Consider the following 23,526-nt stretch of genomic DNA (forward strand, 5'->3'; position numbering starts at 1 on the left):
TAGACCTGTTAGTTTAACTTCTGTTCCAGGAAAATTAATGGAGGCATTGGTTAAAGAAGCAATGCAGGATCGTCTAGACAAGAATTCAGTTATAGCTCAGACACAGCATGGTTTTGTTAAGGGAAGGTCTTGCCTGACCAATTTGATTGGATACTATGATGCAGAAGTATTCACAAAAGAACTGGATGCAGGGAGTAACTTTGATATTATATATTTGGATCTTAGAAAGGCTTTTGATACTGTTGCACATGGAAGACTGCTGCAGAAAGTGGAGCAGTGTGGCATTGGAGGCAAATTGCTGCTATGGATAAAGGGATGGTTGAGTGGGACAAGACAGAGTGGTAATCAATGGACACTGCTCAACGTGGACTAATGTTATTAGTGGAGTTACTCAAGGTTCAGTGTTGGGTCCATTATTGTTTTCTGTATTTATAAATGATATTGATGATGATATATCAAACTTAATGTCCAAGTTTGCAGACAATAAAAAGGTTGGCAGGGTTGTCAAGGACACTACTGACACTATGCTACTGCAACAGGATCTGGAAAGGCTGAGCAGATGGACTGAGAGGTGGCAAATGAAGTTTAACATTGACAAATGTAAAGTACTACATATGGGAAACAGCAACCCCAGAGCAATGTATCAACTCTGTGGTACTACACTGACAGTGGTAGAGAATGAAAAGGACCTGGGGATAATTGTGCAGGTAGATATGAAGTTCTCTGAGCAGTGCAGATGAGCTGCAAGAGTAGCTCATGGTGGCTTGTCAATGATATACAGGAATTTTTCTAGCAGGGATAGGGAGGTGATTATTCCCTTGCATAAGGCAATGGTCAGGCCACACCTTGAGTACTGTATACAGGTCTGGAGGCCTCATTTCAAGAAGGATGTAGAGCTGCTGGAACGAGTACAGAGAAGGGCAACAAGATTGGTGAAGGGGAACAAAGGGTTGTCCTTACGAAGAAAGGCTTAAGTTTTGCAAATTACAGAGTCTGGAGACTAGGCACCAGCGAGGTGATCTGATAGAGGTGTATAAGGCCTTGAATGGTTTGAGTATGCTCAATGCCGATGGGATTCTTCCTTTTGCTCAGAATAATCACCTGAGAGGGCATAAATTCAAATTGAGGAAAGACAGATGTAGGATAGATGTGCGGAAATTTGCCTTTATCCAGCGGGTAGTTGGTTGGTGGAACAGACTTCCATCACTTGTTGTTGAAGTTGATAGCCTAAACAAATTTAAGGCTCAGCTGGACAGGTATTTCGAACGAATGGAGGGGTGAAATGGGAGTGGTGTTTTTTTTTGGCTGATGCTGAATAAGCTTGCTTTCTTGCATCATATGCCTCTACTAATGCTAATGTGCATTCATTCTGCCTCGATTTAACCAGAAATTTATGGTTCAAGTGCTCTCCATAAATTTTACAGATTTTTTGTTTTTGAAAGAAAAACCACTTTAATTTAATACTGTGAGATACACAACTTATGACTGCCATAATGGTAGTTAAAGAAACATAATACATATACTGGCAGCTTTGTTGCTGGTCACAGCAACATCACTTTAATGTGGCCAATTCCTGGAACTATTTGGCTACCTCACACAGTAAATATAATGCTGACAACTGTGTACACAAAAGCAAGATATTACATTAAAAGGCAGATCACTAATTTTTATTATGAGAACAGTTCTCATAATAAAAATTAGTAATCTACTGCCTGAAGGTACAACAAAGCTTGCTGAAAATTGCATGATATTGCATCCACCTCTAAAGCATTTGTACAATTCAAATATCATCTCCTGAAAAAGCATTATTAAGTGCACCAAAAATCACTTCTTTTTAACTTTTTTTTAACAAAATTTTGCTAAAATTTTAGCAAAATTTTGTTAAAAAAAAACTAACATTACGAAACTATCTACCTTCAACGTTTAAAAATAAACCATAGTGCATGTGCAAGGAAAGCACTACTCATTGAAAAGAATTATAAATTCTAGATTAGGGAATAAAGTAAAAGGATTTTCTTTTTCAATGATCAGATGTTTAAAAAATTCAGTTCTAAAACTTTTTTTTGATCCAAATTGTTTTATCTTGTCAGTGTTTCTAAATGAATTTTTTTTTGTATTGTATTAAAATACAGGGTGGTTAGAATTAAAAGTACATCATTTCAGACAGCTGTAGGTGGAAAACTATTAATGGTAGAAAGATGAAATTTGGAATGGACATAATCTAATGCACATGGAAGTGCAAAGTGCAAGAACTACCAATAGGGGACAACTGGTGCTTTGTACACCAGAATGCAAACACAACTTTTTCACGTGACTGTCACTGATGCTTCTGAGAGATTTTATAAACTGGGAATGGCAAATGCATCCAACAGATTTCAAAATGGCTCTGAAAGAAGGATCATGCTTTGTTTGTAAACCAGTTTTACCAGAACAACAGCAACTGCATACCTGTGCTTAGAGAATGCTGGCATTTAAAAGGACTGATATGACATGCTCCCAAAACAGGCTGTACAAAATTAGAAAATTCAAAGAAATGGGAGATTTATCAGTGGCTTATGCAGAGGCTTAGCCCTGAGCCATGGCAACTGTTGAAAAGATTGATGCTGATGTGACCAAAGGTGCAGAATGAATTAATCACTCTTCTGTTATTGCCAGTGCAAAATCATAAGAGATAAACCTTCCAGTCAACAGTTTTCAAAGTTCATCAAACATTCAATCACTGGTACCAGTACAAGATCCATGCAGTGGTAGCTAATATGAACTGATCCACACCAACGTAGTGACTTTTCTCTGTGGTTTCTGGGAGGAATGGAGGTCAACAATATGCGACTGGACGTCTTGTGTAACAATGAAGCTCAGCAACTTCAGATGTTATCCACAGGTCACTGTTTGCTGTGGATTTATAGCGGATTTCATAAATGGACCATTTCTCTTTGAGGAGACTTTGGGCTCATGGTCCAGACATATTTACCATGGCATCCAAGTGTTATTGTAATTTTCTCTGTAATTGGCTGTGTAATTCTGAAGCTCTTCATAGCAGGTTAGTTTACGAAATAATTTTGAGGTTTTTTGATGTGTAAACATCTTTGGCGGCACCTACTAAATTTCAGATGGTAGTAAAATCAATTTGTCATGATTTTGCAACGTGGAAATGACATCATTTCCGTTTCATAACAAAGAAAAATGGAGTCGGGAGAGGAGATTGTGCAAAGGATCATGGGAGGCGATCTTGCAGTTCACCTACTAAATTTAAAATAGTAGTAAAATCAATTTGTCATGATTTTGCGACGTGGAAACAAAGTCATTTCTGTTTCATAACAAAGAAAAATGGAGTCAGGAGAGGGGATTGTGCAAAGGATCATGGGAGGTGATCTTGGATGTGCTCAGAGCTGGCATAAACCAGATGGTTGTGGAAAAATGTTTATGATTCGGGGCATACCACTTAGGTGACTTTGGGCTACCCATTGCCACCCGCGGCAGAAATCTTTTGTTAACCAGAGAAATGGATAGTTCCTGGTAAGTAATACTGAGTGAGCTAAAAGTAACAAGTAAAGGTAACAGAGACCTGCATAATATGGAAAGAGGCTGATACTATCCTGATATTGCCGTAAGCATTGATTGGTCAGTTACAGATCAGTAACTAGATATCAGTAGTTATCATTACCTATAGTTTGTCAAATCCAAATAACAACTACACTTGAAGCCGAAAGTTGTGCAAAATGGAAATTCACCAAAGGTGACTGTGAAAAATATCTTGCAAAATTTAAAGTAAAGTAAAGCATTTAGGGCAAAGGATCATATGAGGTGATCTTGGATGTGCTCAGAGCTGGTTTATGCCAGCTCTGAGCACATCCAAGATCATTACATTACATGCACTTCAGTCTTACCAGTTGAAGCGCATGTAATGTAGGCATTACAATACCTGTCTGTATTACTGAAGTGGTTGTATATTTCCATCAAGAAGCGAATCATAAACGCTTTCCTGCAACCAGCTGGGCCAATCAAGAATTTTGAATTGGTTCGTGAGTGGGAGCAGTGGCGTAGCTACCATGTAGGCAGGCAAGGCAATTGCCTCCGGGCCTGGTGTCTTTGGCTAATTTTATTTAATTGTTTTAATATTAATTTGTGACCTTCTTAGTTATGTGTGGAAAACAAATAGGAAAGGTATTTAACAGAAAATCAAGTAAATTCATCTACTGGAAGCCACACTGGAAACGGGAAAAACTGGTGTAAAACTGATAACACTGCAATGCACATTTGATCAAAAAAAAAAAAAAAAGTTTGCTTTATTGTAATTGTTTTTAGGAAACAATATCGGAACAGCAGAAATTTCAAGAAAATATTTAATATTTATATTTATAGCCGCGTTATAAACTTCAAAAACTGGTGTGCAAAAGAAGAAAAAAAAATCATCCGCTATGAATAACGGATTGTTTCTTGAAATGTGTCTTCTTCACAATACTGCAAGATTTCTAACAATACAAAGCTAACAGATTGCGACTAATGGCTGCTCAAAAAGTATCGTTAGAAAATATTTACTTGTTACGCTTTGATGTCATCGCAAAGGGAGAAATTCAGTTTTGGTAGAGAAGCAGAATAAATCCAAGGTCATGCTGTTCTGAGCTGTAATAAAAAGAAAAACCCCACTGAAAAATAGATTTTCTCCCCATCACTTCTCTTGTTTTACTGTGGTTTTTGGTAGATTGTGTAATTTCACACAATCAATCAGTGACTGCTAAACACGGTGCGGTTTCTTGTATTCTCTTTCTATTTTGGGATCTCTTCTGACCGGGGTCGTCCCGGAGTATAAACAGAAAATTTGTTTGTCGGAATGCTGCCCACCAATGGCACCAATTATCAACTCTTTTACTGTCCTAATTTACATTGTGTTCAGATGATCCATTTTGCAAAAATTCGAAAGCGTTACATCAATTAGGAGCAAAAACCGTTTCCCCCAACATAACGAATTACTTTAGTACAATAAAGCATTACTACTAATGATTTTACTGGAAGGAAGTATCCACAATAAAACATCTGTACACTACGAAAACATGCAGTCACTCGAAAGAAAGTAACCGCAGTCATTTGCATTCAAATTCGCACCAGACCAAAATCGGACTTATTAGTACTTCCGAATCCTAGGATGAACTGACTAATTAGAACTTCAGCATCTGTGATGAAATGTCCTGCACACCGACATTGTTGGCTACAGCAATTACGTAAAGCAACAAAGCAATAATGTAAAATATTGTTTAGAAAGTGAAAATGCTAAATATTGTTCTCTGAAACAATTACAGTAAAGCAAAGTGGATTTTTTTCTCAAATTCGCACCGGACCAAAATTGGCCTTATTAGAACTTTGGCATCCTAGGATGAAGCTGACTTAGAGCTATAATGCTAATTTTTTAAATTATTTTTATTTTTGTGTTTTTGTATAGGCGGCTCCTAGAACAAGTTCATCTCCGCTTCATTGCTCTGTTCAGTTTTTACAGACCCTGTTAAGGTAAGGCCAGTGTGTGTGTCGTGTAAAAAAAAAAAAAAAAAAATTCATTACACATAGTACATAGGAATATCCCATGCTGGATGAAGACAGACGAAAAGGAAAGCGAGAGAGAGAGAGAGAGAGAGAGAGAGAGAGAGAGAAAAAAAAAAAAAAAAAAATTCATCCGCATGGGAGAAAGTGACAGGAAAGAAAAACTGTGTTTGTGAGCTTATGTGTGTGCGTGTTCTTTAGTGTGATGTTGTGTTTTGGCCTTTTGGCTACCTGGAAGCAGTGATTTTTCCTCCCTGGGGAATGAGTTTCCCCAGGGAGGAAAAAAAAAACTTGTATAAGATGAAGAGAGGGAAGGAGAAAAGAGGAGAAGGACTATCCCAACCCAGAGAAGCCCCAATCCAGGATGGATTACTAGAAAAACACAAGCAAAAAAAAAAAAAAAAAAATAAATAAATAATAATAAATAAAATAAATGAAAAAAAAAAAAAAAATAAATAAAACATAAGCCAGCATCTCCGATGAAAGTTAGAGCTCTGGAGCTTTGACAACCTCCTGGCCGTCTCCTCACCAAAAGGGTATTTCTCTCTCTCTCTCTTCCCCCCCCCCAAGGTCGGACTAGAAAGGGCAAGCTCCCTCCCCAAAGGAGTTTTTTCCCCCCGAGTGAATGAAAGGAACTGGAAATTTTAAGAAAATGAACCCTGTTTTCTTCATGTAGCAAACAGCTACTCTGTCAGCGCAAAAGAAGTGAAATTACATTTGCAGCTCAGAATGAAATTCAGGCATCCAAACATATGACACTTTACGGTGAATTTTTCCGGTGTGTGTGTGATAATGAAAATTCAATTTTTCTCTTGAAAATTTTTGATTGTATCAAATGCATATCAAGGAAATATCTAAGTATTCAGTAACAATTACAATTTTCCAATCCGTCACTCTGTTACTCGTAGCATATATATATATATTTTTTTTTTCGCTTGCACACCAGGTGAGATGCATGCGAAGTTCCTTCGACACAGTTTTCGAAGTTTATAACGCAGCTATCAATAGAAACATTTTCTTGAAATTTCGTAAGAAGATCAAATATACATCCATGAAACTGCTGTTCCGATTTAGCCCTCTAAAAACAATTACAATAAAGCAAAATTTTTTTTTATGAAATGCGCATTGTGGTGATTAGTTTTACAACAGTTTTTTTTCCCCCCCTTCGGTTTCCACTGTGGTTTCCAATAGATGAAATTCCTTGATTTTTTGTTAGTAGATACAATACATACTGAAGAAAGGAAATGGGATATTTTTGTTTTTCAAAAACAATTCGTTGCAATTCTTTCGTACAACAATTACAAAAAGCAGTAAAAGCAAAATGTTGTGACAGAGCGACAATGCAAAATATTGTTCGCAAATAATGATGCTCAACTTTCAGAAGAAAGTTTTCGAAGACAGCTGCTTACATTTTTATCTTCTCCTTGGATCACCCTCGGTAACGCTAACGATGTAACCTCGAGTTAATTAATAGTTTTTGCTGCAATTTAAAGGTAGGAAATCAAAGAATATACTTCTGTTTATGTATATTGAAAGTTTCAATTTTGTAAATTGAGTAGAAATTATAGAAATTAATATTTTTTTAAGGGGGGGCAACTTTTAAGTTAGGGTTAAAAATTAGAGCTTAGGGAGCAGATATAAACAGATACACTGTACTCGTATTCAGGAAAGAAGACCAATATGTCATAACCATAAATCGTGTACAATAAGCGAAGGACCTAAGTCGGATTGATCAGTGTCAACAATGGTTAACATAAATATAAACATTAGGACAGTCAGCATCTGTCTCCCATCTGCACCAATCACAAGCCGTCAAATTTGCACCCTATACCAAGCTACGCAGCACTTTAAACCAGGCTTTAGTGATGCTATTGAATCTTATCTTATATGATTTCAATTATTATTATTCATCCTTTTGAAGCTGTTTTCGAAACACCCCAAGCTTAACAGGGTAAGTTATTATTTTCATGCCCAGTTGCACCAATGAGACTTAAATTTTAAGCTAGACTTGAACAAAAAAACTGCACATCAAAATTTTGACTCAACACTCAATAACTCATTTGCCATTTCGATACGATATTGTCAATTTAAGGAACACTTAAAATTTAAGTTATATTGGTGCAACTGGCCATTTTAATCAATTTATGCATGAAGTTTCACATACCTACTTAAAAAATCTAATGTTCATTTTTCCCCCTATAATTTAAATATTTAAAGATCACTTGGTCAATGTTGTTGTCTTGACACATCTTCTTACATATTTCAATTGTTTTGAGAATGTCCAAGTCCGATTCATACAATTTACAATCTAGTATGAGCTTTTTATTGTTGTCGTAGATCTTGACATGTTTTATCTGTTTCCTCATTGCGAAATAGGATGTGCAGCATTACCATCTCGTGCTTGTACTCATTGAGATCCTGAGTCAAATCATAGTTTTGATAGCATATTGTGTTGATACTGTTGTTTCTTGCAGATTTCGTAGCACTGCATGTGTAATTTGTGACAAAGCATGACAGATTAACATGATCCAATGTGATAGTATGATTGTAATCATATTATTCAACAAATGTCTATAATCAAATGGGTAATTAGGCTATTGGCCTAACCTCTTCCAAATGTTGGTAGAGTAAGCAGTGGGCATGTGTATCCTGTTTATCACCAACACTGATTTGGTAGAGTAACTAGCAGGCATGAGATAAATTACATCGTTCGCGATTTCGGTTCTAGCTGTTCAAATTTAGTAGGTGTCGTCAAAGATGTTTACACAAAAAACATCTTTCGTGCTACAGGCTACACAAGTGAGTTTTTAAATTTTTATTTTAATATACTAAACTAACGTTTCCCAAACTGGGGTCAATAGACCAATCTCAGGGGATCCGCAAAAAGGTGGTTGAACACACACACTATATATATATATATAGGGGTTTGCAAAGTTTTTATTTTTATTTTTGAAAGGGTCTGTAGATCTCAGTAATTTGGGAACCACTGCACTAAACTGTAGTTAATACAGAGTTTGAATTCCTATAGTCACTAGATTAGTTTATTTTTGTATTTAGATAAGTATTTGGAAATCCAAAGCTTAATATTCAGATTGAGTAGCTTAAATTTAATTTCACTAGTGGTTAAAAGTTTTGCCAGCAGTATAGGTTTTGTAATATATTTTAAATGCCATAGTATACTGAAAGTTTAAATTTGTAAAGTATTTGGAAAGCTGCAGCTTAATATTCAGATAGTCTTTGTTATCAATATTTTGTTGGGATTTTGTAACTTTCATTCGGTAGCTTAAATTTAACTTTTTTAATGATTTAAGTTTAGTTAATAGTTTAATTTCTGCAATATTTTGTTAAAATAAATTCTATAATATACAGTAAATTTAAATTTCGTAATCTTTCAAAAGTTCAAAATTTACTTAAATTATGGTTGGTACAAGGTCCACTAACAACACAAAGTCCAGGGACATCGGGACTCAAAACAAAAATGCCTGCAAGCATTTCTAGGTCTGTCTACTAGAGTAGACAGACCTAGCTCAAATGACAATTCTATTCAACCAATGTGAGGAGTGTTCCGACCTCAATAACATCTTGGTGCATTATGGGAAGAATTTGTGCTTGCCCTAGAAATAAATGTAACTGGGACCTCCCAAGTGATGCACCCCCGATTCGGGTCTGAGAAAAGAACAGTCGAGTGCATATTGCTCTGGTTGAAGGTGATCTAGTTTCATTGGGAAATTACTGTCAGGGATTGAACAATTAGACTTTACACCAGCCGGTATTCAAATAAACAAATTCCAATCCTGCAACTAAAACACTTTACTTACAATAAAATACAAAAATATAAAATATGATGATAAAAGCGATAAAAACAATTAATAAAATACTGTAACAACTGCAGCTTTCGGAGATAGCAATCCCCTTTCTCAACAGCATATTTCAGCTGTGTGGCACATCCTTAAATAGCAGATCCACAGCACTCGTCACATGGTTCCTCGGGAGTAAGGCCGAAATTTCCCATTTATGCACCGGAACCGGAAATGGCTCGGGAGCGCGCTAGCTGAAACCGTTCATCTCGCCCAAGAACCACAGTTTCCAAGAGGGGATGTAAACGTACACCCTTGTCTCTATTAATGGAATTGCTAGCTGCCCCAATACATAAACTCTCAAGCCATTTACGGTCCCAGAACCCCTGTGCATGATCCGTGATGATAGCATCCTCCGGAGAGATTTGATGTTGCTTCTCCCAAAAATGTTCTGCCACGGCAGACTTCCCATAATTTGCAGACTTTATTGCACTCATATGCTCCCCCAGACAGTCTTTCAGTCCTGTCTCACCCCGTCTCACCTACATAATACACCCCACAATCCGGGCATTTAATCTCGTATACCACCCCACTGTTGGCTTCTTTCGTTATGGGGTCTTTGACACAAGATATCACTGCGTACAACCTCCGTCCCGGGAGTTGCACACAGCGTATCTGGCACCCCCCGAATTACTTGTGCAATGTGGCCTGAAAGGCCCGGATGGTAGGGAATGTATGCAGTGCTCACAAGGGCAAACGGCTCAGTACGGGTGGACTCCGCTCCTCTAATAATTCTGTCCAACACCCTCTGGGGGCAGCTGCATTTCTTGAGGTCTGTCATGACACGAATAATTTCGTTATCTCTGTCCTCGGAGGTGCTACAGTGGGACCACACCCTATCTACTAAAGCCTTGACGACACTACTCTTGTGTTGGCTGGCTTTTGCAGAGGTATAATGAGTATATTGACCTCGGCACATGGGCTTTCTAAACACCTTGGTCTTGAGCCTACAACCATCCCTAATAACCAACACGTCAAGGAATGGTAGGGTTCCCTCTGCTTCCACCTCTGAAGTAAATTTAATAAAAGGGGAGAAGCTATTAAGTACATCAAGTATCTGATCCTCCCTCCCCTTTTGTATAATGGTGAATGTGTCATCAACAAATCTTTTCCATTTATGCATGGGAAATTCCAAACCCTCAAAAATTCGAACTTCCAACTCTTCCATAGCTAAGTTAGCCACTATGGCACTAATGGGGGAACCCATGGCTGTGCCATGGATCTGCTTATACATGACATCTTGGAAAACCATGGTGGTACTGGATAAACAGAACTCCACACCCTCACAAATATCATTAACACTAAGAGGAGACCTAGTACTTAACAAAACATCCTTTTCTAATGCCATTCTGACTCACTGGACTCCGAATTTAATAGGGATACAAGTAAACAATGATGTAACATCAAAAGAAATCATAATCTCGTCTTCTCGTATAGTCTGTCCTTTTATAAAATCCACAAACTCTTTGCTATTCTTGATAATCAAGTTGGAAAGTCCTACTATGGGTGCGATCAACTTGGCTAGGTACCTTGATAGAGCATACGTGGGACTATTTACAAATGATACAATTGGCCTGAGTGGTACACCCACTTTATGTATCTTGGGGAGCCCGTAGAATCTGGGTAAGTGGCATCCAGCAGCATGTAATAACCAATATACCCCCTTGGATATCCATCCTCACTTGTGCCAACGCTGTATAAGGTTATTCACTTGTCGTTCCACACTAACCAACGGATTTTTACGGACAACTTTGTACGTAGTGGTATCTTGCAATAATTCCAAAGCTTTATTAAAATATTGCTCCTTGTCTAAAATAACTGTGGCCCTACCCTTGTCCGCAGGTAAGACTATGATTTCATCGTCTTGTTTAAGTTCCCTCAAAGCCCTTTTTTGACTAGTATTAAGGTTGGAGGGGGCCGACTTGGCCTGGCTCAGGATAGCCACAGTTCTAATGCGTACCTCATCAGCCTGGATCGCTGGTAACTTATAAACGGCTCTCTCGATGCCCATGGCTATTTCTTGACCACACTACCCATGGCCCATGGCCAAGGGTAGTGTGGTCAAGGCTTTAGTAGATAGGGTGTGGTCCCACTGTAGCACCTCCGAGGACAGAGATAACGAAATTATTCGTGTCACGGCAGACCTCAAGAAATGCGGCTACCCCCAGAGGGTGTTGGACAGAATTATTAGAGGAGCGGAGTCCACCCGTACTGAGCCGTTCGCCCCTGTGAGCACTGCATACATTCCCTACTATCCGGGCCTTTCAGACCACATTGCATGAGTAATTCGGGGGGGGGGGGGGGGGTGCAGATATGCTGCGTGCAACTCCCGGGACGGAGGTTGTACGCAGTGATATCTTGTGTCAAAGACCCCATAACGAAAGAAGCCAACAGTGGGGTGGTATACGAGATTAAATGCCAGGATTGTGGGGTGTATTATGTAGGTGAGACGGGGTGAGACAGGACTGAAAGACTGTCTGGGGGAGCATATGAGTGCAATAAAGTCCGCAAATTATGGGAAGTCTGCCGTGGCAGAACATTTTTGGGAGAAGCAACATCAAATCTCCCAGGAGGATGCTGTCATCACGGATCATGCACAGGGGTTTTGGGACCGTAAATGGCTTGAGAGTTTACGTATTGGGGCAGCCAGCAATTCCATTAATAGAGACAAGGGTGTACGTTTACATCCCCTCTTGGAAACTGTGGTTCTTGGGCGAGATGAACGGTTTCGGCTAGCATGCTCCTGAGCCATTTCTGGTGCATAAATGGGAAATTTCGGCCTTACTCCCGAGGAACCATGTGACAAGTGCTGTGGATCTGCTATTTTAGGATGTGCCACAGCAGAAATATGCTGTTGAGAAAGGGGATCGCTATTTCCGAAAGCTACATTGTTACGGTATTTTATTAATTGTTTTTATCGCTTTTATCATCATATTTTATATTTTTGTATTTTATTGTAAATTAAATCACATCAGTTTTAGACTACTATATACAGTAAATCCCCGCTATTCGCCATTTCGCGATCGGTGATTTAATATAAAATGAAACTTTAAAAAATGTGAATTTTAAAGCGCCATGAACATTTTCCGCCATAAAAAAAACATGGGCGTGGCTAAAATTATCTTTCCCGGTCAAAACAGCGTTCAGTGAGTGGGGGGAGAGGGGTGACAAAATCGCGAGCGTGGATGTTTCTCTCTAATCCTTGTTCAGTATGTGTTATGCGCTTGTCATGGAAGGTTTGGTCGTTTGCTTTTAATTTATATGCTTATAAATTGAATAAATTTATCAATTTATAAATTGATATGCTTACAAAAGTGATAAATCTACCATTTTGCAGTGTAAAACAGACTTTTTCGAGTGTGTTAACGGAAGAAAGTGCCTTTATTGTGGACAAGTTCTTTTTTACCCATACAAAAATATGGCTACGAATAACAAGGGAAATGTGAAAATATCAAAGAAGGTGATGACATTAGCGAATAAAATTGAGTTATTAGACAAAATTTCTAATGGTGAAAGTGTCTCTTCAGTGGCAAAACATTATAAAATCAATGAGTCAACGGTACGATCAATCAAAAAATCGGAAGAAAAAATCCGCCGTAATGTCCGTGAAAACACGCAAATTGCTTCAAAAATTTGCTCTATAACTCGTGATGTTAAATTAGAAAAAATGGAAAAGGCTTTAAATCTGTGGATAGAACACCGAACTCAAAATGAAATTCCGTTAAGTTCACTCATCATTTGTGAAAAGGAAAAACTCCTTTATCAACACTTTAGCGAAACTGGTGAGAGCACTGGTGGGATAAGTTTTTTTGCTAGCAAAGGCGTTGGTTTCAAAGATTTGTTTGAAATTTCTAATAAATATTACATTTAATATTAAATTGTTTCTTATTTTCATTTCGATACCTTATGCTTGCATTTCACTATGTACTGTCTATGTACATAGTCATATTATGAAGGTACATATAATACATACATAGACAAAATTTTAGACTAGTTTTTCTTATATATTTCATACTTTGGAACGGAACCCCTTTATTACTATGGGAGCCATAACTCAGTATTCGCGTTTTCGGTATTCGCGACATTTCTCAGGAACGTAACCCCCGCGAATAGTGGGGGTTTACTGTATTTTATTTTATTTCATTGTAAATAAAGTGTTTTAGTTGCAGGATTGGAATTTGTTTATTTGAATACCGGCTGGTGTAAAGTCTAATTGTTCAATATGAATTGTCCCAGCCTTGTAGGCCTATTTAGAGATACTGTCAGGGAAGCAGGTAAAATTTTTTAAAATAAAGATATGTGATCTAGAACCAGTGTGTGTTTGCCAGGAGCAACAATTGATGATGTCACCAAAAGACTGTCATATTTTAAGAGAGGTAGAGAGAATTACTATTCATTTCGGGACTAATGATATTAAACATATATGATCTAACCATCTGTTGGATAAATATAGGACTATGCTGTCCTATAAAAAGGATCAAAATTGCCACAAGTTAGGTTGGAATGTGCACGCATCTCCAATTCTGCCTAGACATGAAAGGAGGGATTATAAGCTGAAAGCCTTGTGGATTAACTCGAGACTTGAGGGAATCAGGAAAAGATAGAAGGGGTGATGCTTCTCATCAAAAGTAGCCTGAGTGCAAAAAGTTTTTGCTGAGTCTGAAGTTACATCTGCCAGCATAGATAGAATCTGCGTGGTGAGAGTTAGTTGGAAACAAAGGAACGATGAGAGTGGGAGTAATGTACAGACCAAAAAATTGTGAAGAATATGACAAGAGTCTTTACATGCAAATAGAATGGGCAAGCAAGCGTGAATGTCTCATTATAGGTGACTTTAATCAGTCCGAGATTGACCGGAATAAGTGGGGGAGAAACTCATGGTGGGGAAAAACTTTTTTAAATAAACTAGATTATTATTTGTACCAGCATGTTAGATAAAGTACTGGGAGGCAAGTATATTCTTGACCTAATCATTACTAACAAATCAGAAGACATCACAGGGCTTAAAGTACAGGAAACATTGTCCTGTACGTGTATGCATGTGGGGCTTGGGGTCATAGAGTGACTAATAGCCACATTATAAGAAGTCTTATTTCAGAACAGATATTTGCCCTTCTGGCGGTGATGCAGTCCTCCAGAACCATTTCAAATGATGTTCTGCAAGTTATTGCAGGAAAGGAACCAGTGGATCTGATTATACTTAAAAGGACAATGGAATACACGATTAAGAATAATAGAACTTATGGGAATAAAATCTTGGAGAGAAAAGGGAAGAGAGTATGGAAGACACGATTTGAAAGCAGAAAAGAAAAGGTTACAGCAAGATACAGATTGTATATTGCAGGAAAGATGGAGTGGTTCTGCTAAGGGGCGTGTTATCTTTGCCTTTCTGTCTGGGGTGAAAACTATGAAAGAGATTTCATCTTGGTCTGGTCTAAGAACATTCCAAACAATGTTAATAACTGGACATGGGTTAAAGAAAAGATTGGTGGAGCTTGGTGTAGAAGAAAATCCAATGTGTATTTGTGGGATGGTAGAGGATACAGAGCATATTTATGGCAGTGTGTAAGATATGATATACCAAGGAATATGTTAATTAGGCAGATTGGCTTCGACTCATACACTTGGAGTGACCTATTTAAGAACAGAGAATGGAATGAAGCTTTTGCTGAGTTTGCTAGAGAAGTAAGCAGGATTAGACAATTGTAAAAATTTGTATATATGTAAATAGTGTTTATGGAGTTGAGATTTAGTTGGAATTGGAATTTATTGATCTTATAGTTTATAGTTGTATAAAAAGGAAATGTTGAAAAAAAAAAAAAAAAGTATAAAATACAAAATGCAAAAATATATTGATGAATTTTATTGTTTAGAGTTTTATATTGATGATTTTATTGTTTAGAGTTTTATATTGATTTTAGAATTTATAGTTGTATAAAAGAAAAATACTGTTAAAAAAAATAGCTCATGAAATCCTAGGCAAAAAGAAGAGCCAGGACCAAAAAAGACCTGGATTACAGAGAAAGTAAGAGCTGCTGTAGAGGAAAAGAAACTTGCATGTCAGAAATGGCTGGGTGATAGGAATGATGCATATAGGAACATTTATGTTGAAAAAAAGAAAATAGCCAATCGGTTGGTAGTAGAAGCGAAAAACGAAGAATGGGAAAGGAAATGCGCAACTATTAATAGCAAATCGGGCTTCAAGCAATCAGCGGAATCATGGAAGGTCCTTAAAGACTTGAGAAAACAGAATAAACACAATGCTGGTTTGCAATTAATACCTTTGAAAGGCTGGACGGAGTACTACGAAGGACTTAAAAGAAGACCGGGAAGAGTTCAAGACAATGGAGGAGTTTGGTGTAGAAGACTCGGGCTTAAAAGTTTCTGTTAGGGAAGTGGAACTCCTGCTAAAGGAAGGAAGGAATGGCAAATCACCTGGACCTGGAGGAGTTTACATGGAACTTCTGAAATATGGAGGAAGAGGAGTGGCTGTTCTAATACAAAAACTGTTAAATAGTATACTGAGAGAAGAAATACCGAAAGAAATCATAATAGGATATATTTCATCAATTTATAAGAAGGGCGATCGGAAAAGCTGTTCAAATTACAGAGGAATATGCGTCCTGAACCCGCTGTTAAAGATCCTTGGAAAATGGATCAGGAACCATTTAGAAGCCCGAATCGAGGTATCAGAAGAACAAAGTGGTTTTTCAGCTGGGAGGTCATGTATAGATCATATCTCAACAGTACGACAGATCCTTGAAAAATGCCAATCAAAAGGAAAAAAAAATCTTTATGATTTTCATTGATCTTGAAAAGGCATATGACAGACAGTGTTCCAAGAAAACTCTTATGGGAAGCACTGAAAGAGGCAAATATTGATGGACAACTGATTAACATTATTAAGGCAATTTATAGGAATAATAGATGCAGAATTAAAGTGGGATCAGCTTTGTCACCTGAATTCCACACTTCAAAAGGCTTATTACAAGGTTGTTGCATGTCACCAACACTTTTCAAAATTTATATCGACATCTGCCTAAGATCCTGGTCAAAAAAATGTAATAAAATGGGATTGCTGATTAATAATTAACCTATATTCACAATTTACTTTTTGCAGACGATCAGGTGGTGATAGCACAAGACTTAGAAGATGCAAAGTATGCATGTTGTCAATTGTTTGAGGAATATAAACAATGGGGTCTAAAAATCAATTTTAGCAAGATTGAAATGTTGTCTTCAGGGCCAGGACACGTTCTAAATATTGCAGGTCTTAAAATCAAACAAGTCGATAAATTCAAATATTTGGGATCAATCTTACAAAGTGATGGATCATCCCAAGCAGAGATCAATAAGAGAATTAAAGATGGCAGAAAGGCTATCGATATGTTAAACTCTGTTCTGTGGAGCAAAAATATCCTAAATAAAACAAAGAAACTTATATTTCAAACGATTGTACAAAGTCTTCTATTGTATGGAGCGGAAACCTATAGGCGAGCGGAAAACAAATTGCTCTCCACAGAAATGGATTTTTGGAGACGCTCAGCAGGAACTTCTAGAAGAGACAGAAAATGGAATGAAGACATAAGGGAAAAAATGGAAGTGAAAAAGACTATTATTGACACCATCAGAGAAAAGTATCTAACATCGTATGGACATGTAAAACGGATGCAAGAAAACAGATATCCAAAGGCTATCCTGGAATGGATATCTCCTGGAAGAAGGAGAAGAGGAAGACCTAGGAGAACATGGATGGATGGAGTACGGGAGTGCATGACAGCCCGAGGCTTAACTGACCAAGACACCTTGAACCGCACTTTATGGCGGGAAAAAATTCCTAACAAGAAATAACTTGTAGGCTGAGGAAACCCATTGTAAATGGAAACACTCTTCTTGAAGAAGAAGATAAAAGAAAATGTTGTAAAAAGTACAAAATACAAAAATATATTGATGAATTTTAAATGTTTAGAGTTTTAATTTGGCTGGAACAAGAATCACAATTTATAAAAGTTTGCCTTTGAACTTGTATCATTTTATGTATCACCAATACATAAAAGTGGTTCTACGAGTGAAATTGGTAACTACAGACCAGTTAGTCTGACTTCAGTGGTAGGAAAATTTTAGAAGCAACGATTAAGAGTGCAATCCAGGAACGTTTAGATAGATATGACATTCTGAAGGACACACAACATAGCATTTTTAAGGGCAAATCATGCTTAACTAATTTAGTAGGCTATTTTGACACAGTTACTAATGAGCTGGATTTAGGAAATAATTTTTACATAGTTTATTTGGATTTTAGAAAAGCATCTGACTCTGTGCCTCACGAGGTTACCATATAGGCTTGAACAGGTTGGGATTACTAATAAGATTTTAAGATGGACTGCTGGATGGCTGCAGGCAGATGGCAGAGAGTTGTGATTAATGGATAGTCTTCAGACTGGTGTAGCATCAGGAGTGGGGTCCTTCAAGGATCAGTTCTTGGACCACTGTTTTTTCTCATTTTCATAAATGACATCAACAAAGGGATAGAAGGCACGAAGTCAAAATTTTCAGATAATGTAAAGATTGGCAGAGTTGTTAATGATCAGTGCCGAGCAGCGTTCCTTCAGGATGTCTTGAACAGACTTCAAAAATGGTCAGAGAAGTGGCAGCTATATTTTAATGCTGCTAAATGCAAGTTTTACACTTGGGAAATAGCAACATACAAATAAATTATATACTTGGTGGGTCTGAATTAAAAACAGTGGAGGAGGAAAGGGATCTAGGAGTTAGGTTACAATATGGGAAGATATGAAATTTTCTGAAAAGTGTAAATAGGCAGTCACGAAAGCCATGGTATCCTATTGATGATTTATTGAATGTTATCCTGTAGAGATAGGGAGGTCATAATTCAATTTATAAGACAATTGTAAGACCACATTTAGAATATGTGTTCACGTATGGAGATCTAATCTGAAAAAAAGATATTGAGCTTCTTGAAATGGTCCAAAGATGGGCAACTCGAATGGTAAGATCGTATGAGGAAAGACTCTGATTACACGAGCTAAAGAAGCTCGGCAACCAGGCACTTCAGAGGTGACCTGATCGAGGTTTATAAGGCTCTGAGAGGGATTAGTAAAATGAAGGTGTAATTCTCACTGTTATAGAGAATTCCAGAACTAGGAGCCATAAATTCAAATTACAGGGGTTAAGATTTAGATTAAATTGTTGAAAGTTTTCTTTTAACCAGTGAGTCATTGATTGTTGAAACAAGTTGCCTTTGTAGGTAGTTGAGGCTGACAGCTTGAATAAATTCAAAGGTCAACTCCTCACCTTTGAGGAGGGAAGCATATAATTTGTATTTTCCTACTACTTGTTTTTTTGTTTTGCCAGTGCAGCAAAAGCCTGTGGCTCTCTTGCACTATATGGTGAATACTATTACTATTATGCAATTCCTTTTTTTTCTGTTGAGAAACATGCTCTCTCAAAAAAAAAAAAAAAAAAAAAAATATGCTCCTCTGGCAGTACCTCATCTGTTTTGTAGTATATTCAATGATAATTACAGCATTTTTCATCACTTTAGAAACATTTGGCAATTTCGATCTTTGGAACTAAATATTTGTGCCTTTTGGTTATGGAGACTATCTCAAGGACAAATCCAATCTCTGACTGATTTAGAGGTAAGTATCAAAAGGCATGTCACTAACACTCCCTGCGATATGCTCTGGGATACAATCATGTTGACTGAGTTGATCATATTACACTTCGCCTCCATTATACAGTGTACACAAATAGTCACCACATTGAATATCTCAATCTTTATACATAGCAGTTCATCCAAATGGCACCCTACCAGCTGCATGTAGTGCCAATTACCCCAGTGGCAGTTTTTTTTTTCCTTTCATGCACTTTCCATTTCTGCATGGCATGGACAGTACTCATTTCTTAATTTCATCTCCCCATTTACAGCCAGCTAAAGAGGCACACTTTAATTATAACCACCCTGTATATACTAATCATACAAAAAGAGATAATTAGAAACAGCAAAAACAGAATTTCCCTTGTCTTTGATGTTTAACTTCAATTGAATATAATACACCATTACTGGTTTATAAAATAACAAAATTAAGTTATGTTATAATTCCACCTCAAATTTTACCTTCTCAAATTCCTCTTTGCCCTCAGGATCAGCTGGGTATGGTGTACCTGGGGGAGGTAGTTTATGCCTATCCTTTTTGTCAGGCTGGGCATTGAATGGTAATCCTGATGGTGGTGGAGGAAGAGTAAGTTCAACCATTGCAGGAGGAATGTAGACAGGGTGAGGAGGGATAGGCACAGCCTTCCCCCATCCTAGTTTCATCTCAAAACCCATAATTTCTCTACCTACAAGCAAAATAAAATAGAATTACAGATGTATAACAGATTAAAAAATACTAATATCGTAAAAATAATTGAATAAGGTCACAATCTTTAGAAAATAAGAATAATAATTGCTGCTTAGTCACACAATTTCCAAACATCAGGAGGATGCAGGGAGTGCATTGCAGGCATTTGTGGATATTTCTCACACCACACCTTGACCTATAATATTTTATCATCTTTTTTAATTAAATGTCAAAATTTTAATTTATGATGACCGAAGAGCTGAAAGATTATACTTTTATCAGTGGGGATTTTTTTTACCCTTTGCTGAATGATGGGTAAAATAATGGGTAAATTCTGGAAAGGAGAAAGGAAAAAAAAAAAAAAAAAAAATCCTATCACACTACTCTAGAAATGGTAACTAATGCACACCCAACATTCAAAAAGTTTAGTGAATGATCTCATTAATGGGATGGCAGGTGCAAGGGATGAGTTTGTCTTATTGCATTTCTACAAATCAGGTCCCCTTATTAAAGTGCTATAGCCATGGCCCGAAGGGCTAAGCTTGCCAGTTAATAGCAAACTGCATATGACGGGATGGGGGGAGGGGAAGAGCAGGAGGAAGAGGTATTCAGCATTTGTCAGTGATGAATGGAATGGTGTATATAATGACATGTTTTTTTTTTTTCACACTTGTAGTTCTAACCATTTATTTCTTTGGTTATTACATATTTCAAATTTGTATTTCCCTCTCTTTCTTGCCACCTGCTCTTAGTTTTTAATTTCCATTTTGACCAGTGTAAGCAAATATGTTAGAAGTAGAAATACTCTCTATTAAAGTAAAGAGTAACAACAAACAAATACATAAAGGGGAAAAAAAAAAAAAAAAAGAATATATTATACATTCAGAATACACAATGAAACACTTTAGATAAATTTCCAATAGGTGTCCAAAAGCAAAAGCAGTTAAAAGGTACTATTTGACATTTCCTCCAACAAAAAACAGACAAAAGCCACAAAAACTTTATTGTTTAATAAATTGAGAGGTCAGACATTTGAACGAAATGTTGATTCGCACTGTCTGGAAATGTGCTACGTACTTGCTGTTTTAGACATCATCATTACTCTATGCCTCTGGTTAGACTAGAGGTTGTCAAACTCAGAAGTATTTAGGGTTATGCTATCAGCTCTTAGGAAACTCATGGGCTGAACTACTGTGCACACAGCACACTGGTGTGGCATTAATAAAATACAACGGATTCTGGTTATTTGGGCCACCGGTTAATCGGGGCAGCCGTTTATTTGGGGCAAATCTTAAAAAACAGAACCCAATCGAGAAAATAACCAGGGTTTATTTCGCTTAATTGGGACAAATGCCGTTTGATCGGGGTAGGAGATTGCAGCACTGGAGATTACCCTACGATTGTCTCCGACCTTACCACGTGGTTCGGTCAGATTTCTGGAGGTCACAACCATAAAACAATAAAAACAATTAGCAGTCACTTGTTTATTGGGCTTTTCTGTTAGTGCAATCTATCATAAATGGATAGTAAACTCGATCTTATTGAATTTGTAATAATACTGACAGCTGGAATTCTGCGGATTATTATGGTGAAATGTGGTTACACTATCATGAAATCTTCAATTATTCCTATTTTTAAAGCTTCGTAACTTGTTACTCCGTTCTCACTTGCACGTATCATGTTACTTGCAATTTGTGTGTGCCGTGTTCTTTGTTATTGATTGCTTATCTTTTTACTGTTTTAAATTTTAACCCCCACCCACAAATGTCAGTGAACAGAAATGACAACTAGTTAGTATGTACATATTAATTACAGTACGTATTAATTATTCCGATTATCATGTATATTCTTCCGATTTTCACGTATCATTTAATTTTTTAATTGGTAAGGTAATAAAGGGTAAATTTGTGATTAATACAGCTTTATTTTTATAGCCTGTGGATAATATTCCCTATTTTCGCTAATTAGAATCACTGTTTAATAGAATTAAAATTCAATTCATAAACATGATCACGACTGGCGATTACTACACATCGTATAGAGAACAGTACTTTACTATGGTGAGTCCATTGTAACGTGATTTGATTGTACAGTGAACCAATTGTAAAGCGGGGGTCCATTGTATTTTTAACTATTTACGTGAAACTTCGGATAACTGGAGCAGCCACTTAATCGCGCAAAATGCACTAGTCCCGATGTGTCCCAAATAACCGGAACTGCCATGTATTTCCTTCGCTTTGAAACAAAAAAGTGATCTCACGATCTGTAACATTTATAAAAGTTAAGAATTTTATTTAGCATTTTTCAGAGGTTTAACACTGTTAATCTGTAAAATTTGGCAATACCTTGGACCATCAGTCTGACATGCCTGTACCAGAAACAGTTAAGGGTACAAAAATCTTCATTCAGCTGCTTGCATGCTTTTTCACATCATAAACATCATTTAAATACTTGAAGAATTAATTTTTTTTTTTGAACTGAGAAGTACAAGGGATATTCAATTAAAGGCTCTATTTACTCAATATGTAATTCACTGTCAGCCCCAATAATGTGTCTTTGGATATTTCATTTCTATTACATTTCAAAGAATCAAGGCTGCTCTTGGGTGGAAAATACCTGGAGCCATTGCTGTCTGTTATTTATTATGCATTTATCAAAATCATCTAGTTCATGTTTGTGTGCTTTTGTTGGTCTTTTCATTAATCACAGGTTCACTGATGGAGGACCCATGATTAGTGAGATCCACTGTTCCACAATCAGGAGTATTGAACTTTCAATCCTATTTGTAATATGCACACTTCTGCATTAGAAGCCTTCTGACTTCTTGATCTCAGTATTAAATTAAGAATAGTATTTGCACAAAATTCAAATGCAAGTTTTTTATTATATATATATATATCATTTGGCACTGCTTCTTCAAATCCTCCCCCCATACCTGTATGTGTCATTAAAAGGCAAATTTAACTCTTGGGGATACAACTACCACACTTTATTAAAGGGGATTATATATGACTTAATTTGTGGAGAGAACCAGTGAAAGGAACCTGTCCCACTTTATAAGTCCATTTTTCCCATGTGCTTTCAGTTATGACTGAAGGACCACAGTACTTTATTTTATCAGTTTTTATTTATTTTGTTTTAAAGGCATTGTTTTATAAATTTATTTTACTGTATTACTTATTACTTATTAGCCAATAAATAAGTAACTGGTGTTACTTATTTATTGGCTTGTATTCTATCCAGAAAGTCAGATGTTACAAGAATATATTACATTATGGTTCCTAACACTTAAGGTCTTTTTACTAACATTCCTTTATACAAATTTTAAAAATATTTTTCTTAATACATTAATTTTTTTCCCCAAATGTATAGCAAAATTTTCAATATACTGCCACTACCAATAACACACACCGTCTGTTTATCAAGAATGCAGGGAGAAACTGCAGTAGTGGCAAACCGGTTTGTTCGGTAAGTTTACCGACATTTGCTGTAGTTCTTATGTGCATTGGCTTTCTTTACCTTAGCCAAAATTTTTACAGGGAAACTTGCAGAGAAGGTTTTTTTTAACCCAAGAAAACACAGAAAAAAAAAATATATATATAAACAAATAAAAACTAAATAAATAAATAAAAAACCAACTGGAGTATGGATGAGTCTACAGAAGTTGAGAACAATTTAAATTTAACAGGAAAATTTATTTCCTGCAATAAGACAGTGAATACATAATTTTTGTGTGAAAAGCAATTTTGTAGGTCTATTTTATCTTTCAA

General features: G+C 36.8%; 1 protein-coding gene across 2 annotated transcripts in view; it reads right to left on the bottom strand.

Moving 5' to 3' along the window:
* LOC150091801 (U2 snRNP-associated SURP motif-containing protein) overlaps nt 1–23,526 on the bottom strand; it is a 333,597-nt gene that overhangs the window by 200,925 nt on the left and 109,146 nt on the right. For both annotated transcript variants that reach the window (XM_090385786.1, XM_090385781.1), the window contains exon 9: nt 19,531–19,754. In XM_090385786.1, the coding sequence (XP_090241912.1) occupies nt 19,531–19,754 (224 nt within the window). The remainder of the gene's footprint in view (nt 1–19,530; nt 19,755–23,526) is intronic.

The sequence above is a fragment of the Mastigoproctus giganteus genome, chromosome 1, assembly GCF_048544385.1.
Source record: "Mastigoproctus giganteus isolate SK-2022 chromosome 1, ASM4854438v1, whole genome shotgun sequence".
Lineage (NCBI taxonomy): Eukaryota > Metazoa > Arthropoda > Arachnida > Uropygi > Thelyphonidae > Mastigoproctus > Mastigoproctus giganteus.